General features: G+C 36.0%; 2 protein-coding genes across 4 annotated transcripts; both read right to left on the bottom strand.

The window, feature by feature from the left end:
• Positions 1-85: 85 nt before the first annotated feature.
• Tmem63 (transmembrane protein 63) lies at positions 86-16192 on the bottom strand. Of its 3 annotated transcripts, XM_019053084.2 has the most exons (13): positions 15059-16192; positions 14423-14586; positions 12484-12566; positions 11963-12109; positions 10317-10508; positions 9401-9845; positions 8539-8747; positions 7289-7445; positions 5137-5330; positions 3430-3618; positions 2944-3080; positions 2096-2376; positions 86-790 (listed from the first exon to the last, which is right to left on the bottom strand). In XM_019053084.2, the coding sequence occupies exons 2-13, from the start codon at positions 14579-14581 to the stop codon at positions 485-487; spliced, it is 2499 nt and encodes an 832-aa protein (XP_018908629.2). In that variant the 5' UTR covers positions 14582-14586; positions 15059-16192; the 3' UTR covers positions 86-484. The 3 variants fall into 3 exon arrangements, with proteins under 3 accessions (XP_018908629.2, XP_072158613.1, XP_018908631.2); XM_072302512.1 differs by lacking the exons at positions 14423-14586; positions 15059-16192 and adding an exon at positions 14633-15032; XM_019053086.2 differs by lacking the exons at positions 12484-12566; positions 14423-14586; positions 15059-16192 and adding an exon at positions 10951-11027 and having other exon boundaries at positions 11963-12101.
• A 554-nt stretch (positions 16193-16746) lies between these two features.
• LOC109038129 (probable enoyl-CoA hydratase, mitochondrial) lies at positions 16747-24954 on the bottom strand. Its single transcript, XM_019053088.2, has 6 exons — positions 24438-24954; positions 22729-22932; positions 21545-21669; positions 20245-20449; positions 18917-19104; positions 16747-17101 (listed from the first exon to the last, which is right to left on the bottom strand). The coding sequence occupies exons 1-6, from the start codon at positions 24535-24537 to the stop codon at positions 17036-17038; spliced, it is 888 nt and encodes a 295-aa protein (XP_018908633.2). The 5' UTR covers positions 24538-24954; the 3' UTR covers positions 16747-17035.
• Between the last annotated feature and the right edge of the window lie 47 nt (positions 24955-25001).

Here is a 25001-nt window from a genome sequence, read left to right as displayed (position 1 = left end):
GTAACTGCTCAAAATTTTAGTAACAATTTCTAGAGGTTCCTAGCATTTGACAAACGCTTTCGTCATACATCAATCTTCCACTGAGAAATCCACTTTCAGCTTGATGCAGGAATTATTTAGGCTTTACAATAGAATATCCATTGTATCAAAAGGTGCTTAAAAATGAACAAATCTGTTTGAGCTCTATTCAAATTTTTTATTTTTGTTTTTTTTTGTTATAAATTATTCTTGACCTTAAAATTGATAATGATTCATTCATAGTGTTCGAGATTTTAAATTGCTAAATCGAACTTTACAATTTTTCGCCAGACAAATATTTTTATAATTTCTTTTAAAATTTTTAGTTTTAATTGCTGTAAATGATTCATTAAACTCATGTGTGCTCTTTTGTTGAAAATAGAAAGTTTTCCTAGGTTTTCACCGAATCAATACTGTAAATCAAAATCAAAATCGATCAAAACACCATGAAATGATGAAGTTACACTTAATGTACATGCATTCTGGGAAACTGACAACCAGAAATATTTTTGCAGCGTGGATTTTTGCGGATGTGAGAAATGAGTTCATCTAAATCAGACGGACTGCATAAAGTATCAGGGTCCCCCAGCACATCTTCCTCTGGAATCGGATCCAACATTGGATTTGATACAACATTCCATGCGTAGGAATACAGCTCATACTGGTTTGGGTCTTTTTCCAGCAGCAAATAGATGGATGAGGAACACAGAGATGACTGATAGAAGGGCAGAATGTTCTCATTGCAGTCTGATTCGTAGCTGGCGGTTTTTTTCTGGGGGGAAAAAACCAAAAATGAATGCCACCGTTTCAGGGAAGAGATTTTGGTTCTCAAGTTTGTTTACAAGGGGCTAATTTTTGCCAAGTTGGGTCAAAAATTCAGTATTGTGGCACTTATTAATAAATAAGGAAAATCTTAGGAGACAGAGAAGTTTCATCAACAGCAGATTAACAGGTCAGAGCCAAGAGGGGGAAAAAAATGATTAAAATGATTCAATTAAAAAATGAAACCAGCAATGCGCTGCAATCAACAGAGTAGACTCTGGTGAAAAGACACTAGTCTTCAGTGTTTCCACACAAAATATACATTCATAATATAAAATTTAAAAATTTACAAAATAATTTTTGATAACAACAAAATTAAATAGATTTCAAAGCAGTAGGTCTTTTTGCCTTTCCTAGTTGCCAGTTTCATTTTATTTTCCCTTCTTTTTAATTAATTTTTGGTAAGTAACTTCTGGGAAAGTTTTCTATCTCCCAGGCTGCTGCATTCCACCACAGATATTTTACGCAATTTATGAAAGCTCCCTTAAGGAGAGTGAAGTTGCATTTTAGTTCGAAAATTGTGAGCCTTGATCGCTGCGGATAAAAACCTTAAATTGCTTCTTCTCACAACTCATGGCCTAACGAGACTGGGTCTGTCCTTCCGAAAACGAAAATAAGACCTCTTCTGCGCGTGACGTCAGCAGGAGCCCACTCGAGCGGGAAGTTTGAAAACGCATGAGGTGTCGCGTCGTCTCCTATACGCGCTTTACGTACTTGACAACTGATTCATTCGGCTGCAGCCGCCCATTTTCGATCTTCAACTTCAATAACTACTATGACTAGACTAGGTACATCACTAAACACATAAAAATATTCACTACACTCCAGCCATGGCTAAAACAAATCTCTCAGCGGCATGTCTCAGCAGGTTATCAGACGACTCACGTCCTCCTCATTCCGGGAATCGGAGTGAGCTCCTGCCGACGTCACGGCAAAACTCCGATGGGCGAGGGGCGGCTGTGAAGCCGCGCGGGCGGGGGGACCTGCGCAAGGACAGACCTAGTCTCGTTAGGCCATGCTCACAACTGTCTTGAATTGAAAACTTTAAACTGTCGTAGTTCTGATTTGGTCTGATACTTTAGAACTTTTCTGCACCAAAATTTTAACGCACCACTCCTGTAAGCAGTGGCTATGCATGCAATGTCGTCGTAGATGGTCACAAATAGATAAAGAGACCACAATGATTTAGGTTCAAAATTGGGTTAATAGAAAAAGTTCAACTTAAAAGAATGTGCCGAAGGAAAGGATTACTTACCCATTGATAAATGGGATTTTGAATTTCACACCACGGCAAAACGCAGTGAACCATAACTAGCGACAGCGTGATTGAAAAACCGATGAGGGAATAAATTGTGATGTCTCGGAGGCCTCTCCTTAGGATGCACAGCAACAGGAAGCTGAATTGGAGAAAAACGACCGATGCCATCACGCAGTTGATGGCCAGAATATGGATTTGCCGACTGATCTTTGATGGACCGTAAACAAAGTAGATGTTATAACGATCCACAAAGTACTTCAAATACATAAAAACTAGTCCTGTAAAGAAATACACAGTATTTGTATTAGTTGTTCTCCATCAGTTTATGCAGCCTGCATTACAATAACTTTAACTTAATGGAATAAAGCGACTTCAACATCAAGCTTTTTTCAGACGCTAAGGTTCTACATCCAATCTAAATAGAGATCACCCTTTAAAAAACTTGACGGATGTCATCAACCATTCAGTTTTCTCGAGGGCAATGTCTCCATCAATATGTGCGTTGAGACTTGACATATCGACAAATCTCACTGATTTTTGCTGCTCTAAAAGTTTCCATCTCAAATGATTCTTTGATATGCTGACTCATTTTAAGACAAATGGGTACATGCAGAAGGGAACAAACATTTTAAGACACTTTGCAGACAGTCCCTTTAGTATAGTATGCATTCTTTCAAAAATTGCAAAAGGATTCAGTCATTTTTGTTTTTCTAATAGTTTCTATATTTGGTCTGAGCGAATTTCACAACTGATTTTCTTTATAATTTTACTTATTTATTATTCTTCTTTCGCTTCCACAAACAAATAATACAAATCGGTTGAACAGTAGTATCAATTTTGCTCACCAAAAGGAGTTATGAGTGGACAGGAGAGACTATAGACCACAGTCACCGCAAAGATAATTAACATACGAGCGTACTGAACCCCAAACTGGAATTCCCATGTAATAAACTTTCGAACACTCTCAGTTTCTGCTCTTGATCTGCAAAAAAAAATATTAATTAATATGCATAGGTATGTAATTTTCTCTCAAAGTTTTCAAAAGTTGTTTTAGGAGACCATTTTGCAATTTGATGCTCTTTTGCTAAAAATGGCATTTTTGCATCTTAAAATCATCAAATTCTGCTTAATAAATGGCACATTATAAAGTCAAAAAGATACAATTCATTGAGATGTGGTTGAGGGAGAACCTTGCATTCTTTTCCTTCAGAGAGAGCGGAAGAAATATCCTGGGTGTATTTTATCAGCAGTGCTCATAACCATTTATTCTAAAATACAGGCACACAGTTGGGGTGGTCAAATTTTCTGATTTCTTCGAAAAGACGTAATACCTGGTCAATGAAAATCGAATAACATAGATGAACAACTCGCCCAATCGAATCAGCTCCAAACTATTCCCGATGAATGCAGAAGTGATAACGTAATTGACGAAAAATGCACCTTTATCTGGTAAAAACAAGCACTCCCAACGGTATGTTTCGTTCGACTTGTTAATTGCAAATTCCAAGAGAGCTGATGCACTAGAAAATAAAAAGGAATGGAGGTTACTGACAAAGTGGATATCTAAATAAGATTGATAATTGTTTCCTTAAATCATAGAGTACAATAGAGTCGCAAAGTAGCTCACTGGAGCGCCCGATGAAGCAAAAAAACCAATCCAAAAACAGGCGTTTCCGAGCCCGTTGCTCCGAAAATTGTGAACATTTAGTGAACCCAACGGCATTTTGTAACACGGCGGCTTATGCAGAAATCAAGAATTGCTTGTGTTTTAGGTATTTTATAATTCAATCAGCATTACTGTTTTGCAAATTTTTGCTATTTAAAGGTAGTCAAAGCCATAATGAATCCATTGATGTATATTACTCCTGGATAATATTCATATTGGGATTTAATTTGTTCTGACTATACCAAGTGTGGAAACCACCGGCTTTCTTATCACGGTGGCTTACGGAAAGCAACGACTGCCTGTGTTTTTTCGAGACATATTTTAATTCCCATCGATATTAATTTGTGCAAATTTTGCTATAATAGATAGTCAAAGACATAATGGAATTCCAATGATGTAATAATACTCCTGGTTAATATTCATACAGGGATTAATTTTCTTGACTTTTAATACAAGTGTGAACCAACCGGCAATTTTTTTAACCGGTGGCTTATGGAGAAATCAAGGACTGCTTGTATTTTTTCGACTTTTTTAAATTCCATCCGTATTAATTTGTACAAATTTTGCTTTAAATAGAATATCCAAATCCATAATGAATGCCATTAATGGTATTTACTCCTGGATAATATTCATATATTGACTCAATTTCAGACATATTACCGCCTACTTGGCTGGTTCAAATGTGTGTGACCTAGCCCGACAACGGAGCCAGTCGGAGTGGGGAGGTGGGGAGCGCTGAACCGAGTCTCTGCGTATGCGTCGTCGCTAGTCGCCGCACACTATCTACCGAGAACTGGACAAAACAGCCTCGAAAAGTGACTTGCAACGGCGATCCAGTACTTTGCGACTCTATTTGTACTCTATGCCTTTAAATACAAATGTACTTCTTTTTCCTTTTTTTCGAATTTCAAACAAAAAATCCATGCACAGAATCGAAAATTTTTTAAAAGGAGCGACGACTTTTTAAATTTAATGTTAATAAAAGTGATTTTAAACGCTAAATGTATCAATTTCTTGAAATTTTTTGCACCCTAAATTAATGAAAATTTACGAAGAGGAGACTTGACTCAGTTTAAAGCCATCCCTCACTGATCGCATTTTTTAGTCAGGTTGTTTGCTACAGGAAAGGGCAATTTAAGAATCGCAGGAGAAATAGACGTTGTTTTACTATAAAAATGCCAGAGATATGCCCCATTGACTTACAGACATGACTCATACAGAATAATTTGAGCCAGTTTCACACATCCAAGATTTTGAGGTCCATGATATTTTCATCATCACTAATGAGGATAAGGCTAATAACTTCGACCTTAATTTGTTAAAACAGTACTAAGGTTGTTTGTTCACAAAGATTAAGGTACTGTTATTTTACCTGGTGAGACCTAAAGATGGTAGAATCAAAACTGCAAAAAGAAGGAAAACGAACGTCTTCCTCATGATGGATTGATTTCGTTCGGATCGGGTCCAATGTACTAGCCATCGGTCAGATTTGACGACTACAACTGGAAGTAGCGCTCCGAGAAATAATAACAGTATTGTCGGTAGGAACTCTGATAACATGGGGCTCTGTAAAATAGTGCATAATTCTTTACTATTTATGATTGGTAAAAATTCCTTGAATTCTTTAATTTATTAAAATCAAAAATTTAACCACATCATGTGGGTAAACAAGGGAAAAATTTCTTCGACAGTACTAGGCTGGAAAAAAAACGAAAATTTAAATGTCAAAAGTCAGACAAATTTGACCTACAATATTGGTAGGAAGCCAGAACTTTATCCTCTAATTTGTCAACCATATAGGAGGTTGCTAGAAGTTTGTGGTAAAGAAAAAAGTAACCACATATCGATGGTGAAACTACCATACCACGTATCTCGATTTTTGTCGGTTTTGAGTTAGCTGCATAAATGAGTTGTAGGAGATGTCCTTTAACTGCCACTATAAATATTTTTTTGTCGAATAAAACAGAAGTTATCCAACAACCGAAAGTTCAAATATCAACATATCGCAGCGCTAATTCGCAATTCACATATCTCGCCGTATCTCGCGCCGGCGGGAGAGTTTAATGCGTACACACGGCGCGCTCTACAGTACGAAGTACCCGAGCAGGATAAAGAATGGTGGTCGTGTATCGAACCACTTTGACATCACACGGCCATCCGGTACGTTTCGGGAACATCCTGAAGCATGGCAAAGCCAGTCGTCGCAAGTGGAATCGAGTCAATAAGAGAGGTCGGATATTAAATTTATTGACCAAAACTGCAAATTTTGTATGTTCTTATCTCCCATTTTAAATATCCAAACGGGTGATTTTAGAAAGGAAATTTTACGAGGAAACCATGAAACCACTTATAGTTCCTAAAATTTCGTATAAACGTAGTTATAAAAGCGTTTAAATCCAAATTTTTGTCTGACCTCTCCTACTATCTCGAATCCACTGTGGCCGCAGTGAAACTACCAGGACCCCGTATCTCGATTGCACCGTCGCAGACGCCCTTCATACTATATTTTTTAAATGAAAACTCCCAACACAATTCTGAAATTCATCTGTGATTATTTTTTCTTTGAGTGACGAAGAAATCTATTTGTAAATACTTCAAGGAATGATGAATTGGCTGGTTTTCATTTGCAAAAATAAAATGGAGCATTGATTTTTAAACACCGCAAAACAAATACGTGGTCTGGTAGTTGCACCGTCGATAACCTTTTATTAGAAAGCGACTCATCCACCGGGAAAGGAAATCACCTTCCTCTATTAGAAGTTGTTAAGTATTCAATAAAGTATGAAGTAGTAGTAGTATATAGTAATCCTATTTTCTTGCGTACGGGTCGTATCAGTCTTTCAATTTATCTGATGCAACGCTTCTTAGTCCTGTCATGCCGTTTATAGTAGTGTAATTAATAAAGATACATGATTGTCCAGTTGTATGATCAACAGAAGCTTTCAGTGCATGAATAGAATATACTGTTCAAAAAATGACTAATTCGCTAAGCTTAAATCAGATCAAAATCTTCAAAAACAAGAGGCTCAATACCTCAATACAAAATTCACATAACTCGATGTAATGTGTCAATTCCACTTCGCAAAACACATAACTCGTTTTTCCTCCGTATTTCATCACGGTTGCGACTATTTTCAAAAACGACTCAAGGCGTGGAGAAAATAATAAGCATCTTTTATCATCTCTATCTCCAAGGAATAATTACCTTTAATTATCAAAAATAAGGAACCGCAGACAGTTTTTTGCTCTCCTGAAAAATCGAGTTTTTTCCGAGATACGTGTCTGGTAGTTTTTCAACCATGATATGTGACGGCTAGGAATTTTAATTAGCTTCAAGGAGGGAAGAAATTTCTCTGAAACTAAAATCATCAGGATAAGGAAGCATACATGATTATGAAAAAATGTAAAATTGAGATTTATAAACCGATGAGTTGTACAAATCACGTTTTGTTGTCGTTATTTTTGGATAGAATGCCTATTGCCTACACAGTAAAAATAAAACAAAGAATTCAGACAAAAATTACCATTCTATGAATCTCATCTTCTATTTTCAGTTTCAGGATATTTATCGTGTTCAGAATGATTACAGGGGTCGTTAGGAAGAAGAGAACAATAAACAAAGCTGCATTTGTAAACGATGCTTTCAAGTATTTATATTTGCTGGATACTGATAAATTTTCCCTGTGCAGTAAAAATACAATTTTCAAGGGTTAAATTATTAAGTTTTGTAAAGAAATAAGATTTAAATTGAATTCCTCTGACAGTTAACATGTCTAACTTGTTAGAATACGAACACACACCTCAGGATCCAAAAATCTACCTCATACATCCAATACCTGATTTATACGTTATTTTCTTCACTAAAAATCTAGATTGTAAGCGAGTAGAAAGTTTCCAAAATGGATAGAGGTAAAAATTTGTTTCATGCAAACTCTTGGGAGATAATTACACAACAGAAGGTTAAAACCCATTTTATAAATGAGAGGTGTGTCGGAATGCAAAAACTGAAATACTTTTCCTTTCTTTTTTTTTAATCTGAAAAAAATAATACAAAAATGTAATTTAAAGGAAATCAAAAAATTGAATTTTAAAGAAAGCTAAAAATTGAATTCTAAAGAAATCTAAAAATCTTGACATAAAACCATGTTTTATACCTGAGTTGTATTAAACTTTTACCTTCTGATGATATAAGTTTTTTAATTTACTAGCTATGCATCACAACCAGCTGCAACAGTATCAGTTATTGATGTTCTGACAAGACATACTAAGCATAGTATTGCAGGATAGAAGAAGGGAAAATTTCTTCTGCAGATAAATGATGCTTTCAAAATGCATCGCTAGTAGATTAAAAAGTCCAGACTGTGGGAAAGAAAAGGTGACACGGGTATAATACGTTGGGTATGCTAAACCTGATAAGACTAAAATAACTTCGGAAAACAAGAATATTATTAATCGCTAACAACTTTTAAAAACTCCTGGCTTCTCTGAAAGTATCATCAAGCTTTGCAAAATTTGTAAAACAGGTCTTACAGATGCGCTTCACCTAAAAAAATAATTTGATATAACAATTTATATTAAATAAACCCAAATTGATTACCTGAAAATTGCTCATATGCTCATGAGAATTGTATACCTCTTATACAAGAACACAATAATTCATGGAGGACATAGCCTCATAGTAGTCCTAAAAAGTCACTGAGCAATTTTAAGCATCGTGAAGTACAGAGCCAGGAAGAATGTTCAAAACTAAAGAATTAAATGTTCATTGTCTCACCAGCAGATATCTCCAGGGGGCGGAGCATAGGTTACTACCCACTTGCTTGGTTTGAGTAACTTGGCGACGGTGCTTTTCTTTGCTATGATAAATTTTGGCCAGAACACTCTGTGGTTCCAATAGACTTTGCTAGCCTCTTCTGCCGTTCCGAATGTCACAAATGTAATGCCTAAGGGGTGTTTCAAAGATGCATCATGCTCTGCTTGCAACTGGAAAAATTTACAAAAAGGTGAAATTGATACAAGAAACGTCAAATTCTATGACAAAGCGACGTCAGTTCTCGGAAACAAATTTTGTGAGAGTGAGGTTTTGTGATGTTTAGTAGAGAGAATTACTATTAGAGTTTTTATGGGACAGAGTTGAAATAAGAGAAGTTAAATTTGTTATTGCATCATTAAAGGGCATAAAGTTGCAATTTAGTCTGAAAATTGAGTCTCGCAAAATGTAAGTAAAAGTAAAATTGCTTTTTCTGAAAACTAACCTAGTTGAGGTACAAATTTTCGTCTGCCATAACTCCACTTCGGTTTGATTTTTTTTTTTTTTGGGGGGGGGGGGCAAAATAACAAAACTTAATTATGAACGTACGTCTAATTAGTTTGGTTGCTACAGTGAAGTACAAGCAAATCCTCTTTATTCTGATCAAGTTTTAGTGTTCCCTTATATTCAGAACTTAAAATTACCTGTACTCCAACGATACCTCTTTAAATGCAAACTTCAAACTTACAGCATTTCATGTGTGGTTCTGCATTTTTGGGCGTTTTTATACCAAATCGTTAGTAAAATGTTTTAATATAAAACTGCACTTTGAATTTTTCAGCAGTTAGAACCCTTTTTTTGTAGCTTTCTACAGAAAAAAACTCACCTCAGCCCTAAGATTCATAATTTCTCTGGTGTAGTAACTGATGGCGTCGAACTTCTTGCCACACTTGCAGGCACCGCAACAAGTGCAAAGATAACTGATTATATGTGGTCGCACTTGTAGGCGCTCCCCTGTTCGTCGCAAATGACGGTCGCAATAAAATTTTGACTCGAACATCTTTTTTAGTTTCCGCTCTAAATGTTTGATCCGTTCAATGTTGTACGCAAACTGGATATTCTGGATAGACAGCTGCGGGTAGACCTCTCTGAAGTATGCTTGTATGTTGGTATGGTTGCAGTGGCGTTGTGGAATGTTCACAATCATCAAGGTTCGAGAAACTCCGCCCTTGTCAGCCAGAGGCACATGTGCTGAGAATTTACGCAAGATGTAGATCGCCAGGGGCAGGTATAGGATCGCTATGGTTACATGAACCCAGATCCAAGGTGATCTAGTCACAGAAATAAAGTCACTGTTATATGCTGCAAGAAAAGCTGTAAAAAGTCTCATTGATACAATTCTTAAGGGCTATAGCCAAAAAATATGAACAAAGAGCAAAGAGAGATTGAAGGGCAAAAATTGAGAAGAATCTTATGAGAAACTTATCTGGAATTTGTTCTTTGGAGCATTGTACAGTCATGAGGAATATTCAATATAACATCACACTTAACACAGGATGACTGACAAACCATCTCTAGATACCTCAACAATTTGAGCATGAAATTGCTCAAAGAGGTAAATCAACTTGAAGGAGAATCTTTAATCTAAAAACGACATTGAAGCTAAAAATAGCTAAATAGAGAAAAATGAGAATGGTTTTCATGCTATGTAAAAGTATCCAATGGACTGAAATTTTGCCAAATTTGAAGAAATTTGGAGCTGGTCTCGGAGTAAATTAAAGGTAAAGACACTTGGTACATACTTGGGACTTAGATTGCTGATGGTTGTATGGCCAAATGATCTTTCATCACCCTCAAAAGCTCCACTAAAGTTGATAGGCAAAATCAAGCACATAGAAACAACTGTAATTATTGCTAAGAATTTTATTATGTAGCGCTGAAACAACAAGTACTGAACTGCATCCGATCCGCTCTTTGCAAAAATATTATCATCCCTGGAACAAGAGATATTTTTTTGTTAACAGTTGAAAGGATAAGTCTGAGGTACAATCAGGAAGCTAAAAGAAGGTTATTTTAAAAAATTTGGTTAAATTTCACAAAAATGTTGATTAACATGCCTGTTCCAAAATCAAATCAAATTTTTGATTTTGAAACATTGAACTGTATCACTTTAAACATAATATTAAGAAAAGTGTCAATAATAATCTTTAAAATCGAGTCAATTTAGATGCAAGCAAAAACATACCTCCAGAGCTGTATTCCACATTTTTCCTGTTTCACACCCTTGAATTTCACAAAAAAAACTGAAGCTTTTAGAAATGCCGCGCAATTGAGAAAAAAACGGTGAAAAAATGTTTTGCTATTTTAAATATAAACTTTGGAACTGCTATGAGAAATTACTAAGGTTGAGAGGAGTGAGGGGGAAGAGAGACTTACATTTTGTTGAGACTCATTTTCCAAAGGCCGGAATCTTTAAAACCTCCAAAGTATTTCGACTGGTTTAACTCATGAGACTGCAATTGAAAAAAGTGATGATCAGACTTGCATTAAACTGCAAAACTTAGAAGCGGAAATGAATGAGGTTCATTTTTGCAGAAGGGCTGTGACTCTCAGGGCACAAATCAAAAAAGTTTTGCTATGTTTTTTCGCAAAGCTTTCAAGAAAAATCAACAAAATTTCAGGATAAATTTATCACAGAGACAACTGAGTAGAATTTTACAGAAACTTTCGAAATTAATGGATTTATGTTCTTCTATAAGAAACGTATTCAATCAAACCGCACAAGCCGAATTATTAAAACACGCAAATTTCGGGTCGGATTAAGTTATACATAAAGTACCATTGATGTTATTACGAATTAGGAAATTTTTCTTTAATGCTTTTTGAGGTAAAAAATAATTTGAAATCACATCATTTTTTGTTAGTTTAAAATAATCTTTTCTTCAGAGATTTACTGAAAATAGGTAAAAGAAAGAAAGAAAGAAAGAAAAAAAAAAAAAAAAAAAAAATCAGTAAATTTGAATGTGACAAGATTATTCAACTTGAAATAAAATAATGTCTAAACTTTGCTGCCTGTAGACAATCTGAGAGCAGTATTTTATCCCTATGATACACTCAAATATTTGTTAGTCTCAGAAGAACTTGGAAATTTGAGTCAGTATTTCTGCCTTTCCACACTAATTATCCTAAAAAAGCTAGCAGTAAATTCACGTAATAAGAGGAAAAATTTTCCCCATTATGTACTTAAATGAAAAACAAAGCAAACAAGTTTAAATTTAGCATCAGGATTTGATTTTGGAATGGAAATGTGTCTCAACAAAATGCAAAAAATTTCAAACGGAGAGAATAATTACCTCAAGGACCATGAGTTGTCTTAAGGTGCAAGATTCTAAGATTATTTATTTTATTTGTCTGATAAATAGAATTTAAAGATAGGAAATCAACTTACGTTATTAAGAGAGTAGCCAAACACCAAGAAAAAACGCCCGCATCAACTGAAAGGGTTGAGTGCTTAGTATCGTTATTGCCAGCCAAATTATTGAAATTTTCATCCCCGAGTTTGTCTCCGGTAGAGTCGTAAAAGACGCTTGGTTCTCTGGTAAAAAAGAGGAAAAATTCAGACATTAATTAAAAATATTTTTGAGGGGGCAGATCCATAAACACTGAAAATTTTACTCCATTGGGGAAAAATCATGAGAAAGCAAAAAATAGGTACTAAAAATAATTGGAATTTTTCAATGTTCATGAATCTCTAAATCAAAGGTCTTCATGGGACAGATTTCCTCCCAATAAAAAAAAAAAAAAAAAAAAAAAAAAAAAAAAAAAAAAAAAAACCCAGGATTTTTCTATGAATAAAATTAAAAAGTATTTAGTAAACAGAATTTTACTGTAATTTAATTTGAAAAAATGATTCATTTTATAATGGGAAACTATGTACAAGAATTGAAAGATGTAAGAGAAAATATGTACCTTTTTTGTCGATTTTGAACCAATGATAGTCTTCCATAGTCCCACGCTTTCTTCCTCATCAAAGTAAACAGTAAAATAATTAACTGAAAAAATAAAGGGAAACAGTATTAAACTATGTAAATATTGCTCTCATCTTAAATACCTCTACCTTACTTTCAAGCCGATGACATTAGATTTGTCTTAATATAATTATGTTAATTGTTTCAAAAAAAGTATCAACGTCCTGATTGTATTCAAGCAGTCACATGAAAGAGCGACGCCAAGAATGGCACAATTTGGGCCGGAAGGGATTTTTCTGAAACCGGGCCCAAACGATACCTTATGATACCCTAAAACTCTGGTAAAAATTTTAGCTTGAGTATACGCACGGTTTTTGAGAAATGAGGGGGCAAAGTTGCCAAATCGCCATCATTCTAGACAGCATTTCTACAGCAAAAAGATTGGGAAAATGGACGAAAAAGTTACACCTTTGATGGGTTTCGGCTGTAAATGTTCTAATTGAGCCCCCAAGCATTTAACTGTGTTCAGTTTCAAAAATTTTGGTCGCACAGTGGTCCAATATGGGGGGAAATCGTCGACAAATCAGGATTCTTTGTCAAATTTTTAGAAATGGAAGTAAAATTGTCGGTCTGCTGCAGTTTTCATGGCTAACAATGTTCGTATCGGTCATCAGTGCATGAAGTTGTGTTAAGCTTCCCTAATTTACATCGCAGAGTGGTCGAAAATGGGGGAATTAGTGGACAAATTAAGATCCTCTGTCAAACTTTTTAAAAATGAAGTGAAACTGTTGGTCCCCGGTAGAGTTTAGATCCCGGAAAAATTCTTTCAATTCTTTTTTTGACTATTTAAATATTTTTTTTAATTTTTTCTCTCCATTTTTCTTTCTTTTTTTTAAATTTCTGAAAGTTTGCATATTTTATTGAGATAACGCTACAAAGTCTATTCTATGACAAAGTTCTATGAACAATACGGTCTGACTTGTAGTAATACTTAAAAAAATTGAAAACATGAATTTTTCCGGGATCGAAACTCTACTGGGGACCAACAGTCTCACTTCATTTTTAAAAAGTTTGACAGAGGATCGTAATTTGTCCACTAATTCCCCCATTTTCGACCACTCTGCGATGTAAATTAGGGAAGCTTAACACAACTTCATGCGCTGATGACCGATACGAACATTGTTAGCCATGAAAACTGCAGCAGACCGACAATTTTACTTCCATTTCTAAAAATTTGACAAAGAATCCTGATTTGTCGACGATTTCCCCCCATTTTGGACCACTGTGCGACCAAAATTTTTGAAACTGAACACAGTTAAATGCTTGGGGGCTCAATTAGAACATTTACAGCCGAAACCCATCAAAGGTGTAACTTTTTCGTCCATTTTCCCAATCTTTTTGCTGTAGAAATGCTGTCTAGAATGATGGCGATTTGGCAACTTTGCCCCCTCATTTCTCAAAAACCGTGCGTATACTCAAGCTAAAATTTTTACCAGAGTTTTAGGGTATCATAAGGTATCGTTTGGGCCCGGTTTCAGAAAAATCCCTTCTGGCCCAAATTGTGCCAAAAAACGGTCGTTTTTGGCGTCGCTCTTTCTCGAGATGTCAAAATAGCTAGAATCCCAGGATAAAAATTAATATCAACAAGTTAAGTACCATTTTCCTTTTCCAGTTAAATTCGAATACAAAAATTTTAAAGACAAAAATTGGTTTCACAAACACTTACAAGACAATGAGGCAGAAATGATGTCTTCTAAATGCTTTCATTAAATAGATACAGATCGACTGTAAGTTTTTGTCTCATCTGTAAAGTTCACTTCGCATTCTGAGTGGTTAGGTAAGTAGTGTCACTGTGTCTGACGTCCAAATTACCTTATGTGGTATATTTCTTACAATTTTAGAAAGGACTGAACATTAGAGAGGGTAATATCAAAACTCACGACAAATGCTATCAGGTTCAGGAACAAATTTTGGGGGATGCCTTCATACACAGTAGTTAATATGTTTGCAGTCGTGAGATTGTATGAAAAGCAGACACCCTTTGGAGGCTTATGGAATTTTTGCAAGATTTGACTTGCATGTATCCGAGTATGGACCATAATTCCTGGAGAAACATAAGACATCAGATAAAAACATTGCATGATAATTACCAGTGAGAAGAAAACGAGAAGATTCAGAAAATCTAGTGGGTCTTTACTTAATCCAGCATTAAACTTTCAAGCACCTATTCTAGGGCTCAAACCATACCAATGGACTTGACTTGATTTAATTGTCAAAAACTTGCAGCTGACAGTCACAGAAAACATTATCACTTAAAATACTGAAGTCAACTTTTATACCTTCATTTTCAGTCCTCTTAAATGACCCTTTCACAATAACAAGTGATTCTATATGTTCAGAACAAAAATGAAGAGCAATTGTTCATGTAAAGAGCTCTGAACTTCATAGTATAATAGGCATTATATGAATGGGTGCATGAGCAGGAAGTTTATTGATTCAGAGATTGACACAATACAAGTAACTTATCAATAGATAGTGGACGGAAAATAATACTGATGAGTAAAATAGCTTCTTACCGAGATGCAAATAGAATCAGATGCGTAAAAAGAGTATAAATACTGGAAGATAGCCAGGTTACATCGCTTCACACGGGCAGGGTTTGAGGTTACCGCACATTTGAATCTCGCGGGGAAAATTGCTTGACCTGAGTGGCCTCACTCCGGGTTCTTCTTGCTTCACCTCCACTCGGAAACGATTCCTTTCTAGACCTAAAAGCTACCCTTCTCAAGAAATACGGATGAATCAATTGAACTATTGCTGATCATGTATAATTGTTTCGAGTGTACCGATAAAATGAAATTAGTGGGCATTATTGAAAAATTGAACTAACCTGCAAAATAATTGTCAGGCGAAAGTGCCAACTTTTTAGAAATGACACCATTTAAGAGGAGCTGAGTTTGTAGTTTCGTGTGCAATTTTAAGAGCACGAAATACAGTAGAGTGAAATTGATCAACTTTGAACTTGCATTATTCAGAAAAACGAGCAGATCCACGCAGTATGACGAAAAAAATGTTTTTTTTTTTTTTTTTTTTTTTTTTTTTTTTTTTTTAATTAGTCAGCGTTTCCGGGAGCCGCGGTGATTGAAAAATTTAGAGTGGCTTGTTTGCAAACTTGCAACTCTGATTAAAACACCGGCGGCGGGTTTTTTGAAAGCACGGACTATCAGCATCCCCCTGTCAAGCGGCTTTGGGCTGGTAGTGTTATATTTTCTGGCAATCTCCTCTGATTTGTTATGAAAAAAATAAAGGGGAAAAAAACAATAAAAGTATGAGCTAAAAGTGAGCGAGGAGTTAGCAAATAAACAGGGAAAATCTAAACTGATTTTGACCATGAAAATTACACAAAAAATGTTAAAATAGTTATGAAAAATTTCCTCATTGAAAAGAGAACTGTTTAACTTTCTGTGAGCCTCAAGCCATAAAGTCTCTGAAAGTGAATCTAAATATTACTTGGATGCACAATGCGCATCTAACTAGCTTATATTTGAGATGCAACTTGAGTTTTACTTTTTGTTAAACCAATGTCAAAATACCTGACTTAGCAGACACGGATACTTGTGATAAAAGTATGCTGATAGTGAAATTCCTAAAACCTTGCATTTCAATTACGGTTTTCAAAATCTTCTCTCCTGGCTCATGTTTCTTCTTCTTTTTTTTCTCCCCCCCCCCCCTACCCCCACCCCAGAATGACTCAGCATTACTCCTTGAATCTCTCTATGAAAAATCTTCACACAGAGGCGAAAAATAATGGAAATTTTAAGGAAAGAGTGTTCCTTGAAAATTGTTCAAATCTGTACAATAGCAAAACCTCTTTCTGCCATACTTTTACTTTTATTTCTGAGCACTTTGACTTCAAATTTTCTCACCCTCCACTTGAGAAAGTATCTAATTTCTGAAGAATATGGTTTGTTGAATATGACCCAAATACATAGAGCTCAAAAACTGTCATTGATTAAATGAAAAGACATCACCATACCTTTCCTTATGGAAAAGAGCAGAGATGCCACAAATACTATTGTTCGCGAGGAAAAAAAGAAGGAGGTGAAAGAAATTTGAGTTTTTCGAAAGCGAAACAATAAATTACCAGTTCTTACTATCCTTGATTTTAAATACAGTTCTTATGATCAAAATTGCGTTTTTTTCCCTCAAACAAGCAGGAAAGAGAAAGGTTACCAGTGAGACAGATGTGGAAGAATTTGTCAACTTCTAAAAGTAAAAAAGGAGTATTTTATTTATAAAAATATAACTTTCCCTGGGAAAAAACCTTAATTATAATTAAAATCCAACAACACACAATTTTGAGTCTTTCCCTTATATGCTTATGACAGCTTCAACACTTAAAATTAAAAAACTTAACCAAAAGTAGAGAAAAGTTGAAGAGATGATGATAAAAATACAAATGGCAGCAACTATTTCTCCCAATTTCAACTTAACTTAAAAGTCTTACGGTTCGCAGATTGCATCGCACACAGATGAGTGACCTTAAAAGAGATTCAGTTGTTTTTCCAGTTCGGTGCTCTCTTGTCCACAAACGCTTGCATGCCTTCTTTGCGGTCCTCCTGAGCATACAGTCCAAAATAATTGAGTTTAAGAGTCCCAAAATTAAACATGTAAGTGTCTCTTATCTATATAATATGTAAATAAAGTGTCAACACACCTTGTCTGAAGGTTTTTCTGCAACAAAGGGGCTGAAGCAAGGATGTTACCTCTCCCCCACCTTGATTAAAATATACTAATAAATGCATACTTCATTTAAGTTTTTTAAACATGCCAACCATGTAGTACTTATATTTAAGCTGCTATCTCAGCACACTAGGGTGCCTTGTGACTCCCAATCACCATCGATAAAACTATCTCGCAAGTGACACCTTCTGATCTCTAAGTTCACTGCCTACCGCAAGTCCTCTACTAGACGTCCACACCACCTTCTTTGAGGAGGCATCTAATCCAACACAATTTAGGGCAACCAACCATCTGTCATTTTCTAGACATATCTATGCCAAATCAACTGCTTATTTTTTATATCATGTATGATAATGTTTTTGGCATTCATTTTTCCATGCGCTTGTTTACCTATTAAGAGCACTTCCTCTTCAAAAAGCTCCTGCAGATTTTGGCTGAAAGTCAATTTCAGTTGCCTTTAAGAGTTTCTCAGATCTTTTCTTTCACTGCAGAACCTCACTCCTAAGTAAGATAATACTTCGCTTGATATTCCTCTTCACAATGCCGCTGTAAATCCTCAGTATACTTTTCTTTGCAATTCTCTGATCCCAAAGAGGATCTCTTGGATAAGTATCTCAAATCTTATTTGAAATGATCAGACTGCTTCGCACAGCTTTCAAAAATTTCAGATCGGATCTTGTTTTTTAAGAGGGATATTATCCTCTAGAGTGAAAGAAAACCTCTTTGAAAACCTGTGTAAACAACATCATCTGCCTTGTTTTTCAGAAACATAGCGTTAGGACAAAAATTATTCACAGCACATCATGCAAGCTAGAAAAACAACAGTTCAAGTATATACAAAATTTGAAAGTTACTTTTGAACAGTAATTGCTATTGTCAGGCGATTTAGCTGGTTGATTGACCAGTTCAGTCAACTGAGGATCAAAAAGAAGGTCTTTTGCCAATGAACCAATCAAATTGTCTCACAGGAAACCATTCAATTATCTCACAGTCCACAGACAATTTAACCAGTTTATCAACAGACAATTCGACAGGTCGATCTAACAGTTGACAAACTGACGATTTGGCTGATCAATCGAGATGAAATCTTCAGGTCAATAGAAGGGCGATTCGACTTGACGTTGACAGAAAAAATTCGTTGGTTGATAGAAAATTTGGCTGGTCAGCCAATACATAGATGGTTTAATGGAACCATTGAGAGATGATTCAACTTGTGGATTGGCAGATAATTTGAACAGTTAGAGAATTTCCATAATTTTTTCAGTAACCAATTCCTTGACTTTTTATGAGTAAAAGAATTTCCATTATTTTTTCAATATCTGATTCCTGGACTTTTTTTGCTTTTCCCAAACTCTAAAATTTCCAGATTCCTTGAAATTTTCCTGACTTTCCAAAACCTTCAATCAAAATCTCAATTTAGGTTTTCTTCTTCTTTTGGTTATGATGACTGTTGGTAAGCTATTGACTAGATCTCTACATCTTAAATTATGGAGACCGGCACTCCGAGTTGTTCTCATTGTTTCAAATGGCACCAGCTGAAGTTTCTGAGCCAAACCCTTACTCGCAAAATTCCCTGATTTTTCGGATGATTTTCTTTACTTTTTCGAGTTATCTGATGTTCCCTGACTTTCCAGATTTTCCTGACAACCGGAAATTCTGAAATTCATGATTAAAAATAAAATTACACTTACCGTTGCAAAAGTTGCATAGAAAGTTCGCTTTTCAAATACAAGACCTTGTTTCAAAGTTGTTTCATAGGCTGTATTTACGCTTTCCTTGCACAGAGCCACAATTATAGGTGAATGTGATGCTATTTTTTCTCCTAGTTTGATGGTTTCATTCAAAAGCTGATCGGGAGGGAAAATTTTGCTGACCAAGCCTGAAAAGAAAAGGAATACCTCTCAGGCTGATTCACGAAAGCACTTAAACATTGAAAACCAGGGAAGTTGATTGCTTGATTGGTGTTTTCAATGGGAAAACTAGAATTTGTATGAATCCAATTTTTTATAAGAAAATGCATTAATTTAAGCTGCTTAGTTAAACACCTGCATGATTAGATAAAAAGGCATGCATTGACTGGTCAAAAAGGGAAGATGGTCAAAATTCTTGCAATGTTCAAGTCTGATAAGCAATGTTCTTTGGCTCCAAGACAAAAGGACACTCCTCTCTCCGTGGGTTGGAGTATGAAAGATCAAGTATTCACATGGATTCTACAGAGAATTTTTGATGGCTCAAAATACAACACTTACTGGCAAAAAAATAAATAAATAAAATAAGGATTTGCCAGGTGTTTAAAAATAGATGAAATTTTTTTATGGATATACATTACTTCGTGAGCAGAGTAGCAAGATATCTTCAGTTCCTAATTGGAGGAACTAAGACCAAATGATCTTATCTGCTAAAATACACTTGTTTAACACGTTCACTACCAAGCTGGACATAGTGACCAGTGTGACCTTTTCTTGTCAGTCACACTGAGCCATGACAGTCACAAAAATCTGCTTTAAGACAGTGCATTCTCATTGTAATGCTGAGCAATATTGGCCCTCCAAGAAACAAACAGTAGGGTATTAGTGGCGTACGTCACCAATAGGAGGCGGCTAGAGTTACAGTAATCGACATGAACCATGGTTCAAAGCGTTCAAATTCCACTATTCTCCTGTAAATTTTTCTGGCCCAACAGGAACAATTTCGAAAAGACATGTTGGTAATGAACATGTTACAGAATAAATGCCACTATACGATATCACCGAGTAGTAAATTTTTACACTTTTTCATTTATTACTTCCTGATATTCCATAAAAAATAATTTTTTCCCCCATTCCTTCATACAGTGAAAAAGTTGTAGAATCCATGAACTCAGCTCATCAAGCATTTTTGAACAAAGCAGTAAACTTTTCTTGTGCAGTTTTTTCATTAAAACATAACTATCAAAGAAGAAATGACTTTCAAAAGGAAGTGCTGCCATGAAACATTTAAGTCAGGCATAAAGTATGAGAATAAGGATGTATGTGCTCACCCATTTTTTCTGCTTCTTGCGCTGTGAACTGGTTACCCGTCAGACAGATTTCCATGGCTTTGCTCTTACCACAGCTCCTTGCAATACGTTGAGTTCCGCCAGCTCCGGGAATGGTTCCAATGGCTATTTCAGGCTGGCCAAATTTTGCTTTTTCTCCAGCATAGATGATGTCACACATCATTGCTAACTCACATCCTCCGCCCAACTGAAACCAGAGAAGACATGGTTTTACCAGGGAAAGCAAGCTGCAGGCTGATTATTGAAATTGATAGACAAAGCAATAGACAAAGAAGATATAAAGGATATGGAGGGATCCTATTGGTGGAAGCGGATGGTTGCAATGGACAAAGGACGTAGGTAATAGACTAACTAACGGCAACCCACGAGAGACCCGATAGTTAGTCCATCATTTACCCCCTTAGTCTATAAGAACTGCCCATTTCAACCAATAGGATCGCCCTATACTCCTCATGTCTTCTATGTCTATAGTTTTGTCTATAAATTTCAATAATCGGCCCGCTGGTGTCATTACAACAGGTAAAAAGGAAAAGGATAATCCACCTCAGTGATAAAATATGGGGTCACAATTTTTTAATCAAAGGGAAACTTAAAAGGGTTCCCTACAATGTATCTTTGATTATTCTGCTCTTTGAAATAGGCCAAGACCTTGAATGGATCTTTCACCTACTTGGGGACAAAATGGAGCAACACTCCAACTTTTAAGTGATAAGATATGGATTCATCACTCATGTCATAACTCCATGACAGGAAGGAAACCTGAAAAAAGCTCTCTTTGTGGCTTTTTGCATTATTGTACCCTTTTAAATCGGTGAAGACTTTGACCGGGCGGTTGATGTGGATCATCCATGACTAATTGACCCATGAAACTCATATGTGAGCATGAGGAATGTAAATTTGCCCAAACGTAGAGACAAGTACGATAGACAATTTGAAGGATTTTCCAAAAAGCTATTCCTTTTTCTTTCCTCAGGAAACTTTGGAATATTGAAGGGATTTGACTTAAAAACCTTTATGAGAGCAGAAATATTGAGGAATAATAGAAGTTGACACTAAGTAACAAACGCCCAGGATCATAGATACTCTGGAACTTTTTGTACCTCTGCAATATCACTGAGTAAAAATTTGAGCCTTGGATACTTTTTCCATACAACAATAAGTATGGAAAGACCATTTTTAGAATCGATGAGCTTGTAACAGAAGATTTACAAATCTTGACCAACACATGATAAAACAAATAATATTTTTATCTTTTCTTTTGATGCATATGAAGCAAACTTACCGCATATCCATTGACAGCAGCAATTACAGGCTTTCGACATTCGCTAACCTTGTTCCAGTGCTCTAGAAGCCCACCTTTGACATTACTTGAGTACGTTGTGTTTAGCATTTCTTTTATATCAGCACCTGGATAGATGAGTGAGAAAGGCCATTGAATCAGTTACATTACCTACAAGGGTTTTTGTAACTATCCTAGAATAATTTTTCTACAAATCTTGAAGTACACAGATAAAAAAAAACAATATGAAATCATGTCTCTTGGTTCATGGTATTGCAAAACTCCGTCTGTTTGTCATGATTTACTTCTTTTAGGGATGACTAATGAAAGTTAGGTAATTGTACACAATTTCATTTGGTTCTTCTTAGTCCTTCTGAGAATATTCTTAAAAAGTTCAGTGAAAGAAGTGCAGTGGTATTCTCCTGATCTAGTGAAGTGTTTCAGTCCTCTCGTTGAGTTCTGTTTCTCTCATTGACTTATTACAAAATCTAGACTGCGCACTAGGCCCGACTTTAGGCGGGGGAGGTAAGACAGCTAGGAGGGTAAATCAGGGTAAAGATGCACCTTCAGTTTAGTTGATACAGCCGGACATACAAAGCGTACCAGGCGACAGCACAGGCAAGACTGGCCATTCAATTGTCTCAGTACGTATTGCAATCCGGGTTGCCTATTGTCTCGCCGAAATTTCCTAATGCGCAGTCTAGAGTGTATTATATGTCGATGGTTTTTCCTATTAAAGAATTGGTATGTTCCTCCAGATGACCATCTCAGGGAATACTGACAGTGGAATTACTATGACAAGTTTTTCAATGGATCAGTTGTGCTATATAAATATATATATATGTTGTGTGAAATTTCAGATCACAGAATGAAATTTCAGATTATAAAACAGAAAAGAACGACAAAATTTGTCCTAACACCAAGAAGTGCAGTATTGGTGGTGGTATTAATCCTTGAAAAATGGCGTGTAACTGACATCATTAACAGCGGTGGTGCATACCATGATTTCTTTCACCTTGGTTTCATCTGTCTTTCGAGTTTAGCAACCAGCGCAATTGTGTGAATCAATAATTGATTAATGAAAAGTATGAGAGACCATGGTATGTGCTCCTGTGGTGGATGATATTATCTATCTTGGAAAATAAAGGATGTATACAAGGTTCTACAACAATGGTTGAAAAACTCACCAGCTGCAAATGCTTTTTCATTTCCAGTTATAACGATGGCACCAATCGTTTGATCCGCATCAAAGGCAGAAACTGCTTGTGATAACTCCGTCACCAAGGCATCGCAAAGCGCATTTAAAGCCTTTGGTCGGTTCAATGTGACTAACCCAACATTTTTCTTTTCTCCGACTACATCTGATAAAATATGTTGATATTCGCCTTGAGCTGAAAAAATTTACCAATAAAAATTTAGATCCAAGAGCAAATGATGTCAGCTTAAAATTTGATTGACAAAGGGTGTAATAATAATTGATTTGATAACTGTAAGGTATCTAACTCAGATACTTTACTCAGATACTTTTACTGTTTGAAGGGAGAGAACAACTTATGTAATTTAGAAACAGTCTTGAGGTGCGTGGATTCACACTCCAACCGCAGCTGTGGCAAAAGTGTACTTATCGCTCGCTTCAGTATTTAGTACAACAGGTTTATGTCATGGCACAGATCTTGATCTAAAATATACATATTACTTCACAAAGCTGACTGGAGCATTTATCACCCTTGACTAATCTTTCAATATAGCTTATCCAACTGTGATAACTTCAAACATATGGTTTGAGGGATGAAATAAATGTGCTTCTTCTGATAGGGTCCATGCCAAATACGTCTACGGACTTACAGACCGCGACAGAAAATCTGCCATCTTGCTTCTCATCTTTACTTGCTGTGCATGTAAAATTGATGTCCGATGATCTTCTGTAGCTGTCTAGAAGTGCATAAACTTATTTGGCAAAGACTCTAGCCAATAGTGATCATCCACTTAATCATAAGTAGCGAATGGGCACAATCTTAGTCACCTGACATCATGCCTTCAAAATTCGGACAATTTTCGGACGACAAATTTCGGAAGTGTGAAATGCATGTCTGTCTTATACAAGGAGGTACAGAGCCATTGCGGGCTTAATAGTGCTGAATGTTTGATTTTTAAAACTTTTCGGAAGATGGACTAAGCAATATAAGTAAGCCAGACAGAAAAATATGCTTCTCTGAAAATCAGATTAAGAAATGCTTGATCTGCTTAACAATGTTTCAAAGAGAAAGGTCCATGCAAAATCAGCAACTGGAAAAGGACCTTGCAATCCTCTGACGGGGAAAGGTGCGAGGATTGGTTTTCAATTTTTTAATGCATTAAACTTGTCTGTATATGCTGATCAAAAATCATCATTGCCCCAACTTTCTACGAGCTACCGTTTTTGCTCAATCTGCCCTGAAGTTTCAATAATTCATTGATTAAAAGGCGGCAGCGCAGCGATGAAGAGTGGATGAGATCACTCATTTCAGCATTTGAGTTTGGTCCGCTGTGTGGCAATAAGGAAATCAGGAAAACCCGAGCGGCTGAGTTTTTCCTTATTTTATCTATAACATTCTCTAGTTTTGAAAGAAAGCGGGGTCTTGAAGACTCTTCATCGCCACGCTACTTCTTGATATTCTAGGAATTATTAAAACTTCCCGGCGGATTGTGCAAAAACGGTAGCTCGTAGAAAGTTGGCGCAATGATGACATTTGATTAGCATCCATAGAAGATTTAGATGCGATAAAAAATTGAAAATCGATCATGGCACACATTCCTATAAAAGGTTTGCAGAGTTCTTTGCGGCATACTACTGAAAAGGCGTAAGAAAGGATCAATGACATTCCTACTAGAATCGCTACTCTGGAATGCAACTTACTTGAATAAAACAATTTTGCTCCTATTGAGTCAACTACACAACTTCTGGCAGCTAGAGTCCTGGATCCACGCATAAGCAGCTGAGAAATAACAATCTTCATCTTGTTTGGTAAAAAGACGTTTGGTGACTAGGCAAAAAAGATGCAATTCCTTTGTAAAACAACTGGACAGTTGGACACTTCAAAAATGAGGATCAAAGGTTGCACAGCTCCTCTTCTTAAAAGCTTTATCAGAATTTTCACGAAGTTGTAAACAGGTTGAGCAGGAGATAAGAAACAGCGACACGTTACTTACATAAATCTAAAAGGGGTTGTTATCAGCACCGGTTATCGTGCAGAGGGGTGATAACCGCACATTCACACATGATTTTTTCTTGAGCACTTAAACTTACAGACCACAGGTGGCTTTGTTGGTGAAATACTCTCTATAGGGCAATGCAATTCAACAGATTATTGATGATCAAAATATTCATAAAATCAAAGGGTTGAGGGGATGAGATAATTAATGTCAATTGTCAATTTTCATACCTATTTCATACATGAACATGAGCATTCAGGATTGATAA

The sequence above is a fragment of the Bemisia tabaci genome, chromosome 7, assembly GCF_918797505.1.
Source record: "Bemisia tabaci chromosome 7, PGI_BMITA_v3".
Taxonomy (NCBI): domain Eukaryota; kingdom Metazoa; phylum Arthropoda; class Insecta; order Hemiptera; family Aleyrodidae; genus Bemisia; species Bemisia tabaci.
This window is presented reverse-complemented; position numbering and strand designations above follow the sequence as displayed.

What these genes read in the sequence shown, in the direction of transcription:
- LOC109038129 (XM_019053088.2), bottom strand. Translation starts at nt 24,537, where the DNA reads ATGAAGATTGTTATTTCTCAGCTGCTTATGCGTGGATCCAGGACTCTA. An exon ending in AGCAAAATTGTTTTATTCAA is followed by an intron (nt 22,933 to 24,437) that starts GTAAGTTGCATT and finishes AAATTTTTTCAG; the next exon opens with CTCAAGGCGAATATCAACAT. An exon ending in TGAAAAAGCATTTGCAGCTG is followed by an intron (nt 21,670 to 22,728) that starts GTGAGTTTTTCA and finishes TCATCTATCCAG; the next exon opens with GTGCTGATATAAAAGAAATG.
- Tmem63 (XM_019053084.2), bottom strand. Translation starts at nt 14,581, where the DNA reads ATGGTCCATACTCGGATACATGCAAGTCAAATCTTGCAAAAATTCCAT. An exon ending in CCCCCTGGAGATATCTGCTG is followed by an intron (nt 7,446 to 8,538) that starts GTGAGACAATGA and finishes TTTACTGCACAG; the next exon opens with GGAAAATTTATCAGTATCCA. An exon ending in CCATCTTTAGGTCTCACCAG is followed by an intron (nt 3,619 to 5,136) that starts GTAAAATAACAG and finishes TTTATTTTCTAG; the next exon opens with TGCATCAGCTCTCTTGGAAT.